General features: G+C 32.3%; 1 protein-coding gene and 1 long non-coding RNA gene across 3 annotated transcripts; both read left to right on the top strand.

Annotated features, from left to right (window-relative positions):
- Positions 1 to 3049, top strand: LOC134700128 (piggyBac transposable element-derived protein 4-like). The gene has a single exon (XM_063561498.1). It carries the CDS (start codon positions 258 to 260, stop codon positions 2055 to 2057), a length of 1800 nt encoding a protein of 599 aa, XP_063417568.1. The 5' UTR covers positions 1 to 257; the 3' UTR covers positions 2058 to 3049.
- A 3735-nt stretch (positions 3050 to 6784) lies between these two features.
- Positions 6785 to 13027, top strand: LOC134700097 (uncharacterized). 2 transcript variants are annotated; one of them, XR_010103773.1, is made up of 3 exons: positions 6785 to 11397; positions 11952 to 12040; positions 12906 to 13027. It is a non-coding gene; the product is annotated as an uncharacterized LOC134700097 (long non-coding RNA). The 2 variants fall into 2 exon arrangements; XR_010103772.1 differs by having other exon boundaries at positions 12903 to 13027.
- Positions 13028 to 13648: the final 621 nt, after the last annotated feature.

The following is a 13648-nucleotide window of genomic DNA, read 5'->3' as shown; positions in this document are numbered from 1 at the left end:
CTTTCAACGCTATTCGCGGCATATGCCGCGATGAGGTGCTCCGTCCCAGGCTGCTATTCGCGGCATAAGTCGTTTTTGTTGTTGTTCGGTTTCGCCGGCATGTATCGTATGTATATCACCCGGAAGGCATCTAGACTTTAGTCAATCTTAAAGGGCATATGTCTAGGTCGCAATTGTGCTTATAAAAATGAAACTTTCTTTGGGAAAATATTGCGCCCGGCGGAGAAATAAAAAGTAAAAAAAAATATGATGCCAAAATGGCGGCGTTCATTGACGACGGAGAACTAGACGATTTTATACAGGAATATTTCGGTGAATCAGACGAAGAAAGCGAATTTGAAGGTTTTGATCTGAACGATATAATTACAGACAATGATATACTGAGCGAAATAGTATTTGAACAAGATGATAAAGACATAAATGTTGGGGTAGATGAGCAGAATGGTTGGTCGCGAATTGACACGCCCCCCTTTTGTGCTCCGTTCACTGGAACGCCGGGTCTAAATAATGACATCGACTTGGGAGAAGACCCACAGCCAATTGATTTCTTCAATTTATTATTTAAGAATTCAATGTGGGATACATTAGTCGTACAAACAAACTTATACGCTGAAAGGAGACTTCAAAATGATGAACTCAAACCAAATTCTCGCATCACAAAATGGCGACCAACTTCCATAGACGAAATGAAAGTATTTTTTTCTTTGATAATTTCAATGGGATTAACTAGAAAAGGTGACCTAGATGCCTATTGGTCAACAGATGAGGTTATCAACACCCCATTTTTCAGTAAAATGATGGCAAAAGATAGGTTCATGAATATTCTGGCCAACTTACATTTGAATGACAATAATCTTGCTAACACTGACCGTCTTTATAAAGTAAGGCCATTTATTTCTATGATGAGAGATACTTTTAGTGTTTATACACCAGAAGAGAATCTGAGTTTTGATGAAGGAACATGTCCCTTCAAAGGGAGAGTTAAATTCAGGGTATATAATCCTATGAAACCCAACAAGTTTGGTATAAAGTTGTATCAATGTTGTGAAGCGAGATCTGGTTATTGTGTTGCATTTGATATATATGATGCTGATGCTGAGCGTAGCTGCAGTATTTATGCTGATACTGTAGATGTTGGAGAGGATTGTACTCACACCACTAAATTAGTAGTTGGACTTTTAGCTTTCTGTGGCTTGTTACTTAAGGGGTATAAAGTATACCTGGACAACTATTATTGTAGTCCTGAACTTTTCAATGAGTTGGACCTACTAAATACTTATGCTTGTGGTACTGTTCGTACTAACAGAAAACTAGTTCCGAAAGCATTTACAGAGGTAAAAAAATTGAAACAAGGACAAGGAATATTTCGACGAATGGGGAATTTATTAGCTATAAAATTTCATGACAAACGTGATGTGCATATGCTCTCTACGATGCATGAGGCCAAACTTATAGTCACAGACAGAGTAAACAAGGACAACGAGCCTGTGCTCAAGCCAAACTTAGTAGTTGACTATTGTAAATATATGGGTGGTGTAGACATGAATGACCAAATCTGCCAGTACTATGATGTTCTACGTAAAAGTGTTAAGTGGTGGAAAACTCTATTCTTTCACTTATTTAATGTTCTCCTAGTGAATGTGTACGTCTTGTTTAAGAAATATGGAAAGCCCGCAAAACGAAGAACGCATCAAATGTTCCGTCAAAGTCTAATCCGCGCCCTCATCGATGAGGCAGTTGATGCTCCTCTCCCAGACAATACCAAAGGGAGAAAATGTGAACCCATTGGGAGACTTACAGGAAAACATTTTCCGCAGTATATTCCGGCAAAGGAAGGGGCAAAGCGTAAAAGGCCATTGCGAGATTGTAAGGCATGCAATTTTGCGCCAAAGGACAGACAGGGTAATCGTAGAACACAAACTTCTTTCTATTGTCCTAAGTGTGTCGTAGCACTTTGTGTTCCAGACTGCTTTCATGAGTACCACACAAAAAAGGATTACAAGAGAAAATTGGGGGTTGACGATACCTCTTCATCTTCATCTTCAGAGAGTGAATGAACACAATGACAAATTTCAACGTTTTGTTATTTACATGAATTGAATACCTTTGCCAAAGTTTTACAATGTTACAGAGTTCTATTTCTAGTTATTAAATTCTATTTCTACATTTACAAATGTTTACAGTACTTCCCATCTACATGATCTATCAAAATGAACCCAGTCAAGAATTATATGAATAACCATTATAACTACAGTATCACAGTTTCAAGTGGTGTTTGTTGCTTGAAAATTGAGAACACTTTTACTTCATGGGTTTCATTCACCTTGTCTTTATACAGAAACTACACAACACAACACAGCTTGCAATATTTTATTTACACAATCATACAAATCAATGTAATACAGGACATGGACATGTAAAAAATCTGATTTTTTTTTTTTTTTTTTTTTTTTTTTTTTACCTGTATTGTATTTCACCTTGATATACAGGTGCAAATATGTCAAATAGGTAAAAACAAACACTTATGTATATGTATATCAATATAATGAACATGTATACCAAAATATAATCACATTCTTTCAACAATGAATCCAGTATAGACCATTTAATCACACAACAATTCCATAGAAATCATAGAAATTGCTCCTGGGAAAGCACTTACCTGTAATCAAGGTTTTTACCTGTACAAAGGTAACAAGAGCCACAAATTTGTGAAAATTTTATTTTACAATCTTTACCTGTAAAAATTATGAGTTGTATACAAAAACCAACAAAGATTCCAGTCTAGAGGAGTGGTATACATAAATAATACAGGTTAATTAATTTTACCTGTAGTTTACCTGTATATACAGATTTCATTATGACCAAAAGGTAAAAATGGAAGTCGTCATTTTATTGTTTGGGATAAGGAGAACAATTTACATACACAAACTTTTTCTATATCTGCAATAATAAAAAAGTTATATCAGTTTGAATGTAGATGTGCATTTTCATTGCAAACAACATAGAAAATGCAGCAGCAGCAGCCATATTGTTCATTTTTTGTGTAGCGTTGAAAGGGTTAAGTTGTCAAATTTTTGTGTAAAAAGGGGAATGACCATTTCAAAATTGTTTTTCATTATTTTTGTTAAAGATTTTCAGAAGGAAATAGAAAAATTATTTATGAGAATGTGGATAGTGTCAAATGTGTATATAGTTTTAAGAAAAATAGAAAAAATAAAATAAAAATAATATGCATGGTTTTCATTCTAATATTGATTTTAAGAAAAATAGAAAAAAAAAAGAAAAAAAATAATATGCATGGTTTTCATTCTAATATTGATTTTAAGAAAAATAGAAAAAAAAAAAAAAAAAAAATAATATGCATGGTTTTCATTCTAATATTGATTTTAAGAAAAATAGAAAAAAAAAAAATAATAATATGCATGGTTTTCATTCTAATACATGTATTGATTTTAAGAAAAATAGAAAAAAAAGAAATAAAGTGGTTGGGGTTTAATTATATCGTGATGCAGAAATGGGTCCATTATTTTAACTTGAATTCGGAATTTAATTATATCATGATACGGAATGGATACATTCTTTTAACTGGAATTTGGGATTTAATTATATTATGATATGGAATGGATACATTCTTTTAATTTTAATTTGGGGGATTTAATCATTATCATGAAACAGAATGGATACATTCTTAAAACTGAATTTGGGAGATTTAATCATATCATGATACGGAATGGATACATTCTTTTAACTGGAATTTGGGGATTAAATTAAACCCTCAAAGTGGGGGTATACTGTTTTATCTCTGTCTGTCCATCCATGCCATCATTCAGTCTCTCAGCATCAACAATACAAGAATTTCTGAAAGTTGGTTCAGTGTTGATAAAATGCAGCTTTACTGTGCGATGCAGTTTGAGATTCATCACACAACAACTTCCTGTTAACCAAACACTTGTATCATTTACACATGATAGCTAAGTTGAAAATTTTCGTCACCTTTTTCTCAGAAACTTCAATTCAAGGATTTCTGAAATTTGGTTTCAGGGTTGATCAAAGTCAGCTTTACTGTGCGATGCAGTTTCAGATTCATTACTTAACAACTTCCTGTTAACCGAACACTTGTATCATTTACACATGATAGCTAAGTTGAAAATTTTCGTCACCTTTTTTTCAGAAACTTCAATTCAAGGATTTCTGAAATTTGGTTTCAGGGTTGATAAAAGTCAGCTTTACTGTGCGATGCAGTTTCAGATTCATTACTTAACAACTTCCTGTTTACCGAACACTTGTATCATTTACACATGAGAGCTAAGTTGAAAATTTTCGTCACCTTTTTCTCAGAAACTTCAATTCAAGGATTTCTGAAATTTGGTTTCAGGGTTGATCAAAGTCAGGTTTACTGTGCGATGCAGTTTCAGATTCATTACTTAAAAACTTCCTGTTTACCGAACACTTGTATCATTTACACATGATAGTTAAGTTGAAAATTTTCGTCACCTTTTTCTCAGAAACTTCAATTCAAGGATTTCTGAAATTTGGTTTCAAGGTTGATAAAAGTCAGCTTTACTGTGCGATGCAGTTTCAGATTCATTACTTAACAACTTCCTGTTTACCGAACACTTGTATCATTTACACATGATAGCTAAGTTGAAAATTTTCGTCACCTTTTTCTCAGCAACTTCAATTCATGGATTTCTGAAATTTGGTTTCAAGGTTGATAAAAGTCAGCTTTACTGTGCGATGCAGTTTCAGATTCATTAATTAACAACTTCCTGTTTACCGAACACTTGTATCATTTACACATAATAGCTAAGTTGAAAATTTTCGTCACCTTTTTCTCAGAAACTTCAATTTAAGGATTTCTGAAATTTGGTTTCAGGGTTGATAAAAGTCAGCTTTACTGTACGATGCAGTTTCAGATTCATTACTTAACAACTTCCTGTTTACTGAACGCTTGTATCATTTACACATGATAGCTAAGTTGAAAATTTTCGTCACCTTTTTCTCAGGAACTTCAATACAAGGATTTCTGAAATTTGGTTTCAGGGTTGATAAAGGTCAGCTATACTGTGTGAGGCGTTTTTGGATTTGCAACTCAACAACTTCCTGCGTACTGAAGTATATGTTGGGCGTATCCTCAGTGGGCAGTAGCTCACAGTTTCACTTGTTTTACCATGATACGGAATGGATACATTCTTTTCACTGGAATTTTGGATTTAATTATATCATGATATGGAATGGATCAATACATTCTTTTAACTGGAATTTGGGATTTAATTACATTCTTTTAACTGGAATTCGGGATTTAATTATATCATGATACGGAATGGACACATGCTTTTAACTGAAATTTTGGATTTAATTATATCATGATACGGAATGGACACATGCTTTTAACTGAAATTTTGGATTTAATTATATCATGATAAGGAATGGATACGTACATTTTTTAACTGAAATTTTGGATTTAATCATATCAAGATACAGAATGGATACATTCTTTTAACTGGAATTTTGGATTTAATTATATCATGATACGGCATGGAAACATTCTTTTAACTGAAATTTTGGATTTAATTATATCATGATATGGAATGGATACATTATTTTAAGTGTAATTTTGGAATTAATTATATCATGATACAGAATGGATACATTCTTTTAACTGGAATTTTGGATTGAATTATATCATGATACGGAATGGATACATTCTTTTAACTGGAATTTTGGATTTAATTATATCATGATACGGAATGGATACATTCTTTTAACTGAAATTTTGGATTTAATTATATTATAATACAGAATGGATACATTCTTTTAACTGAAATTTTGGATTTAATCATATCATGATACGGAATGGATACATTCTTTTTACTGAAATTTTGGATTTAATTATATCATGATACGGAATGGATACATTCTTTTAACTGAAATTTTGGATTTAATTGTATTATAATACAGAATGGATACATTCTTTTAACTGAAATTTTGGATTTAATCATATCATGATACGGAATGGATACATTTTTTTAACTGAAATTTTGGATTTAATTATATCATGGTATGGAATGGATACATTCTTTTAAGTGGAATTTTGGATTTAATTATATCATGATACGGAATGGATACATTTTTTAACTGAAATTTTGGATTTAATTATACATTGTATCATGATATGGAATGGATACATTCTTTTAACTGAAATTTTGGATTTAATTATATCATGATACGGAATGGATACATTCTTTTAACTTGAATTAAATATAATTTAGAGTATACTTTTTTATTTCTGAGGATTGTTTTGATATTTGTTAGTGAACAGTAACCAACAACAAAAAAAAAAACAACATCAAAAGATTATAGTTAATTTACATTTTAAATAAAGATAAATAATGTTATACCTTTTGTCCTTCATTTGGAAATTTCAAGATAAATTTAAAATAGTATGGAAATTTATAAATAAAAAGGAAAAATACTATATTCCCTTTAAATTTTTATAAAACCATAAATCATGTCTGATGTTAAAAATAATTTTTCAAATTTTCAAATTTTAGATCAAATTGCCCTTAAGACAAGCATAGAATCATTGAGGAGGTTATAAAGTCTTTGGTCCATACATGGGAAAGAGCCCTTTACCTCCAACACATCAGACAAGCATAGAACCATTGAGGAGGTTATAAAGTCTTTGGTCTAACATGGAAAAGATCCCTTTACCTCCAACACACCAGGCAAGCATAGAACCATTGAAGAGGTTATAAAGTCTTTGGTCTAACATGGAAAAAAGCCCTTTACCTCCAACACACCAGGCAAGCATAGAACCATTGAAGAGGTTATAAAGTCTTTGGTCCATACATGGGAAAAAGCCCTTTACCTCCAACACATCAGGCAAGCATAGAACCATTGAGGAGGTTATAATTGGAAGTGAAAAGTATTCTTTTTAAAATATTCATATTCATTTTATATTTGTTTATTTGAAAATGAACTGTTACTCATTACCTTGTTCAATTCCTAGTAGTAACAGAAAACATATAAATTTTTATATTTGGTTTAAAAATATTTTTGTTTGAAAAGTTAATCAAAATATTTAATTGAAAAGTATGTCTCCATGCAAAATTATCCATCCCTCTACAGGTGGTATCTAAATATAAAAATCTTATTCTTAAAGTATCAACACTAACCATTACTAACAATTGGTACTTAATTAAATAGGTTGAAAGGATGGAAGACGAGAGAGGGAGAGAAATGAGAGGGGAGAGGGGAGAGGGAATAGAGACTGATGGAGTGAGTTTTCAGATAAGGGTTTAAGGTACTAGTCTAGTAGAGGGATAGGTCTTCTTTAAAAATTAATGTATTCAGTCAAAAAAGAGAACTTCTTGTTAAAACAATATGAATATGAGTAGGGATACAAACCAATTTTTATTTTTGGTATGCAAATCCAGTCTGAAAGTCCTTGTTTTAAAATAATGGGTCTATTACATTTCTTAATTATTTCCAAGTCTAAAATTTTTGTGACCCCAGTGGCCAATCCAAGGGTTAGGGTTGGACCCCCCCCCCCCCCCTTTTTTTTTAATGATAAAGCATTTGAATGGGGATATATATATTTAAAACCTCCACTTTCTCCTGGGTTGGATCCCCCTTTTTTAAAGATTGCTGGTTCCTCTCCTGAACCTTTCTCCCTCCCTATTTGGTAAAGACATATAAAATTGTGTCCATAGTACATGGATGCCCCATCCGCACTATCATTTTCTATGTTTAGTAGACTTTGAAAATGGAGGAAAAAACTCTATTTGGCATTAAAATTAAAAAGATGATATCCTAGGGAACATGTGTACTACGTTTCAAGTTGATTGGACTCAACTTCATCAAAAACTACCTCAACCAAAAACTTTAACCTGAAGCGGGACAGACAAACAAACAGACGCTCAGACCAGAAAACATAATGCCCATAAATGAGGCATAATAAATGTTTGCCTTGGAAAACTCCCTTTAATAATTTGTATAACAACAGCCAGTCTAGCCTGTCATAATTCAGTAACTACCTAGTTATTTATCTTTTCTGGAAAGATATGACTGTTTCAACACCACTTGTAGTACTCCTACCTATTACAAGGCTGCCAGTTTTTATTGGTGGCGGAAGCCATATAAATGGAACCTGAAAAACCACCAACCTTCAGTGTCTTTAAATGTTGTCCAAAGTTTCTGTTGAAATGTTTGTACTGGTTTAAGGTATTGCTGATTAAAAGTGTTGACGTCTGATTAAACAAAAAAACATCCTTTACCAAATTGTCCTATTCAGGGGGAGATAAACATATTGAAATAAATCAAGGGGAGATAAACTTATTGAAATAAATCCTTTACAACAACTTTGGATCAATACCTTATAAATGGGTACTCGGATAATATTTTGGGAAAGATTTTGAGAAAAGCAATTTAAAAATCTGTTAAAGGTATATTCTCTAAATTTATAAAATAATTGGTCCAGTGATCAATGAAGAATGTAAAGATGATCATGATGTGATAAGAATGCCAATGAGATGTGGTTAATATGTCAATGAGATGTGGTCAATATGCCAATGAGATGTGGTCAATATGCCAATGAGATGTGGTAATAAAGCTAATGAGATGTGCTAAGAATGCCAATGAGATGTGGTTAATATGCCAATGAGATGTGGTCAATATGCCAATGAGATGTGGTCAATATGCCAATGAGATGTGGTTAATATGCCAATGAGATGTGGTCAATATGCCAATGAGATGTGGTCAATATGCCAATGAGATGTGGTTAATATGCCAATGAGATGTGGTCAATATGCCAATGAGATGTGGTCAATATGCCAATGAGATGTGGTCAATATGCCAATGAGATGTGGTCAATATGCCAATGAGATGTGGTCAACATGCCAATGAGATGTGGTCAATATGCCAATGAGATGTGGTAATAAAGCTGATGAGATGTGCTAAGAATGCCAATGAGATGTGGTTAATATGCCAATGAGATGTGGTCAATATGCCAATGAGATGTGGTAATAAATCTAATGAGATGTGCTAAGAATGCCAATAAGATGTGGTCAACATGCCAATGAGATGTGGTCAATATGCCAATGAGATGTGGTCAACATGCCAATGAGATGTGGTCAATATGCCAATGAGATGTGGTAATAAAGCTGATGAGATGTGCTAAGAATGCCAATGAGATGTGGTCAACATGCCAATGAGATGTGGTCAATATGCCAATGAGATGTGGTAATAAAGCTTATGAGATGTGCTAAGAATGCCAATGAGATGTGGTTAATATGCCAATGAGATGTGGTCAATATGCCAATGAGATGTGGTAATAAAGCTAATGAGATGTGCTAAGAATGCCAATGAGATGTGGTTAATATGCCAATGAGATGTGGTCAATATGCCAATGAGATGTGGTAATAAATCTAATGAGATGTGCTAAGAATGCCAATGAGATGTGCTAAGAATGCCAATGAGATGGGCAACAAATGCCAAGGAGATGTGCTTAGAATGCCAATAAGATGTGTTAATACAACTAATGAGATGCGCTAAGAATGCAAATGAGAAGTGATAAAGCTAATGAGATGTGCTTAGAAAGCTAATGAAATGTGGTAATAAGCTAATGAGATGCACTAAGAATGCAAATGAGTTGTGGTAATAAAGCTAATGAGATGCACTTATAAGAATGTAAATGAGATGTGGTAATAAAGCTAATGAGATGCACTTATAAGAATGTAAATGAGATGTGGTAATAAAGCTAATGAGATGCACTTATAAGAATGTAAATGAGATGTGGTAGTAAAGCTAATGAGATGTGGCAATAAAGTTAATGAGATGCACTAAGAATGCAAATGAGTTGTGGTTATAAAGTTAATGAGATGTGGTAGTAAAGCTAATGAGATGCACTTTTAAGAATGCACATGAGATGTGGTAATAAAGCTAATGAGTTGCAATAAGAATGCCAATGAGATGTGGTAGTAAAGCTAATGAGATGTGCTTAGAATGCCAATGAGATTTTGTAATAAAGCTAATGAGATGTGGTAATAAAGCTAATGAGATGTGCTAAGACTGCCAATGAGATATGCTAAAAATGGCAATGAGATGTGCTTAGAATGCCAATAAGATTTGTTAATACAACTAATGAGATGCACTAAGAATGCAAATGAGATATGGTATAAAGCTAATGAGATATGTGCTTAGAAAGCCAATGAGATTTGGTTATAAAGTTAATGAGATGTGGTAATAAAGCTAATGAGATGTTGCAATCATGCTAATGAGATGTGGCATTAAAGTTAATGAGATGTTCTACAAATGCACATGAGATGTGGTAGTAAAGCTAATGAGATGCACTTATAAGTATGCAAATGAGATGTGGTAATGAAGCTAATGAGTTGCACTAAGAATGCAAATGAGATGTGGTAACAAAGCTAATGAGATGTGCTAAGAATGCACATGAGATGTGGTAGAAAGACTAATGATATTTCATATTTGGTAATAAAGCTAAATAGATGTGGTAATAGTGCCAATGAGATGTGCTAAAAATGCCAATGAGTAGTGATATTTATGCAACTTCAATTTGGTAAGAATGCCAATGAGATGTGGTAATAAAGCTACTGAGATGTAGTAAGAATGCCAATGAGATGTGGTAATAAAGCTAATGAGATGTGCTAAGAATGCCAATGAGATGTGGTAATAAAGCTACTGAGATGTAGTAAGAATGCCAATGAGAACTATCCACCACAGATAAAACCACAAGGCTGTAAGAGTTATCTTTCTTTCATGTGAATTTTATGTATACTTTGTAAACTTTGTAAGCTCCCCTACAGATGATTAAAGTTACCCTTTCTTTTAATAAAATTATTTTATGAATAAACTTTTATAAATTAGCAAGATGAAAAAGCTTGCTATAAATCTCAAATTCAAAATATTCTGAAAAAAAACCCTTAAATAACCACTTGATTTTTTTGCCAATTTCAAAAAAGATATACCAGTAATGACACGAGGATAGAAGATGTGTGGAATCAAATAGGTAACAACTATAGTGATAATGAAATATTCTAATAATAACCAGTTTTAAATGTATTGACTTGATGGACTTATTGTATGATGTTGTATGTGACCAGTCAGAATAGTGGACAATGAAATATTCAAATGATGAAACTGACTGACTTTTAGTGAATAGACTGAATTCAGGATTAAACAGACTTGGAATTGGACTGACAAGTTAATATTGACACCAGCCTTGGAACCAGCAAGTGAATTATTGACATTTATATTGATGTGACCAGTATTCATGTAGATGGACAGTGCTAGTGAACTATAAACTGATAAATCTCACAGAAAGCTGGCACATCACAACTGGGTCTGAAGCTGTTACATGCAAAAGACTAGGTAATTATGCTCAAAATACATAACATTACACTGATTACATGTAGATGTAAAAAAGATGTGGTATGATTGCCAATGAGACAACTCTCAACAAGAGACCAAATTACACAAAAATTAACAATTATAGGTCACTGTACAGCCTTCAACATTGAGCAAAGCCCATATCACCTAGTCCGCTATAAAAGGCCCTGAAATAACTATGTATAACAATCCAAACGAGAAAATATAAACGGCCTAGCTAACTTGTGTAACAAAAATTTAAAAAATACCAAATATGTGAAACTAAAACAAACCACAACCACTGATGTTTATTAACCTTATATATATAAGCATTTAGGTTATTTTGAGTGTTTGAAAACGATAAATGTGTAATAGAGACAAAAGTCTTCATTACAAAAAAAATCAGCCTGGTAAATTTTAAAACAACATGTAATGTACCTGATCGGATGTTTTAATATACTTGGGTGAAAAGTTGTCCTACTTTTAATTATAATTAAAATTCCATATTTATAAGCATTTTTAAGATGTAACTGTTCAACATAATTTTTCTTCTTCAGATATCCAGGAAATTTTGAAGAATTGTATGTGATCTATAACAAGATCTGAGGACAGTAGGACCCGGAAGTACTATATTACCAACTTTAAGGTGAGGTTTTACAGTAAAATAATATGGTAATGAACACATGTTTAATCACAAAAATACTGAACGCCGAGGAAAATTCAAAACAGAAAGTCCCTAATCAAATGGCAAAATCAAAAGCATAAACACATCAAAAGAATGAACTACAAATTTCATATTCCTGAAATAATTGGTACAAAGATGTACAGACATTTTCTTCTATAGAAAATGGTAGATTGAACCTCAGGTTTTATAGCGCTAAACCTCTCACTTGTATGAAAATCCGAAAATTCCCTTACATTGACAACAATGCGTGAATAAAACATGATAGGTAAAAATGTCAAAATAGGGGTTCAGCAGTCAACACCGAGTCACAATCTTAATCGCAACAAAAACAAACAAATGTTTAATAAAGAAGCACTCAAAAAGCATACATCACATTTAACAACCTCGTTCATTATGCTTACTTATTTTCGTATTTTATCTATTTATGTCAAATATGAATTTGCTCCTGCAAATATACAATGACAACTTGATTATCATCATACTTTTGTTTATCCTACTGTTAAATCTTGGACAAATTATTTCATTGTTTGAATTTTGAAAAGAAACATTAATATTAACTAGCAAGTTTTAATACTCTTATTCTGAGTTATAGGCATAAATGTTTAACACTAAAATTAAAATGTCATGGACAATTTCCTTTAAGCCCACCTTGTTCTAATTATGCATGAAATATTTGCCGCTGGACATTAAGCATGCAACAATCAATCAATCAATATTATATGTATATATGAAATGAATAGTTTCTGACATATCAATAAGAATTAAATATGTTATTTTGTCAATTTAATTTCCATGTTTTAATTGACATTTTGTTGTTTCTTAGTAGATTAATTGCTTGGGAATTTACAAATCAACTGATAAAGAAGAAGACTAATTTTGCCATTTAGATGAACTTGGAAACAATTATTGACACACAATATAGTATATTATTATTCTTGTTAAAATCAACAGAGAGAGAGAGGGGAAGGATAGGAGAGAGTCAATTGTAAAGATTTATTTCTATTTAATCAGACATGTCGATTACATTAGAATTTCAGAGGCCTACAGTTTTAGCATTACAGGGCTTAAATGGTCATACATGGAAGTAGTTGAAGCAATTTAATGTTAAGACTTTGATGTGACCAGCGAGAACAATCAGGCAGCTGGCATTGGTTTAAATCTCTTTTTTCGAAGATGTTTTGGTTACAAATAAATAAATCTGTGTGGAACGTCAAAAAATGTAAAAAAAATAATTTGTGGTATTTTGTACAGTTTCATTATGCAATCTTGAATACATTTATGATTACTATTTATAAAGAAGTATTATCATAAGAATGAGGATGGAAAATGCTTTTAACATTTATTTGAGACAGAGTTTTGCATTATTTCATAAAAAAAAAAATCTTTTTCTGTTAATAAAGAACAAACAGGGAAAACAGACAAAGCTGTTATTATATGAATTTCAAATTGTATTTATATTAGTTGAAGATTAACTACAAGTATTCAGCATAGTACAAAATTGAGGTTGCACTGCAAGTGTATATTATCTCTATAGTTATCATCACACTATGTCCAATCTAGATGTACAAC

This window comes from Mytilus trossulus, unplaced genomic scaffold (genome assembly GCF_036588685.1).
Source record: "Mytilus trossulus isolate FHL-02 unplaced genomic scaffold, PNRI_Mtr1.1.1.hap1 h1tg000122l__unscaffolded, whole genome shotgun sequence".
Classification (NCBI taxonomy): domain Eukaryota; kingdom Metazoa; phylum Mollusca; class Bivalvia; order Mytilida; family Mytilidae; genus Mytilus; species Mytilus trossulus.
This window is presented reverse-complemented; position numbering and strand designations above follow the sequence as displayed.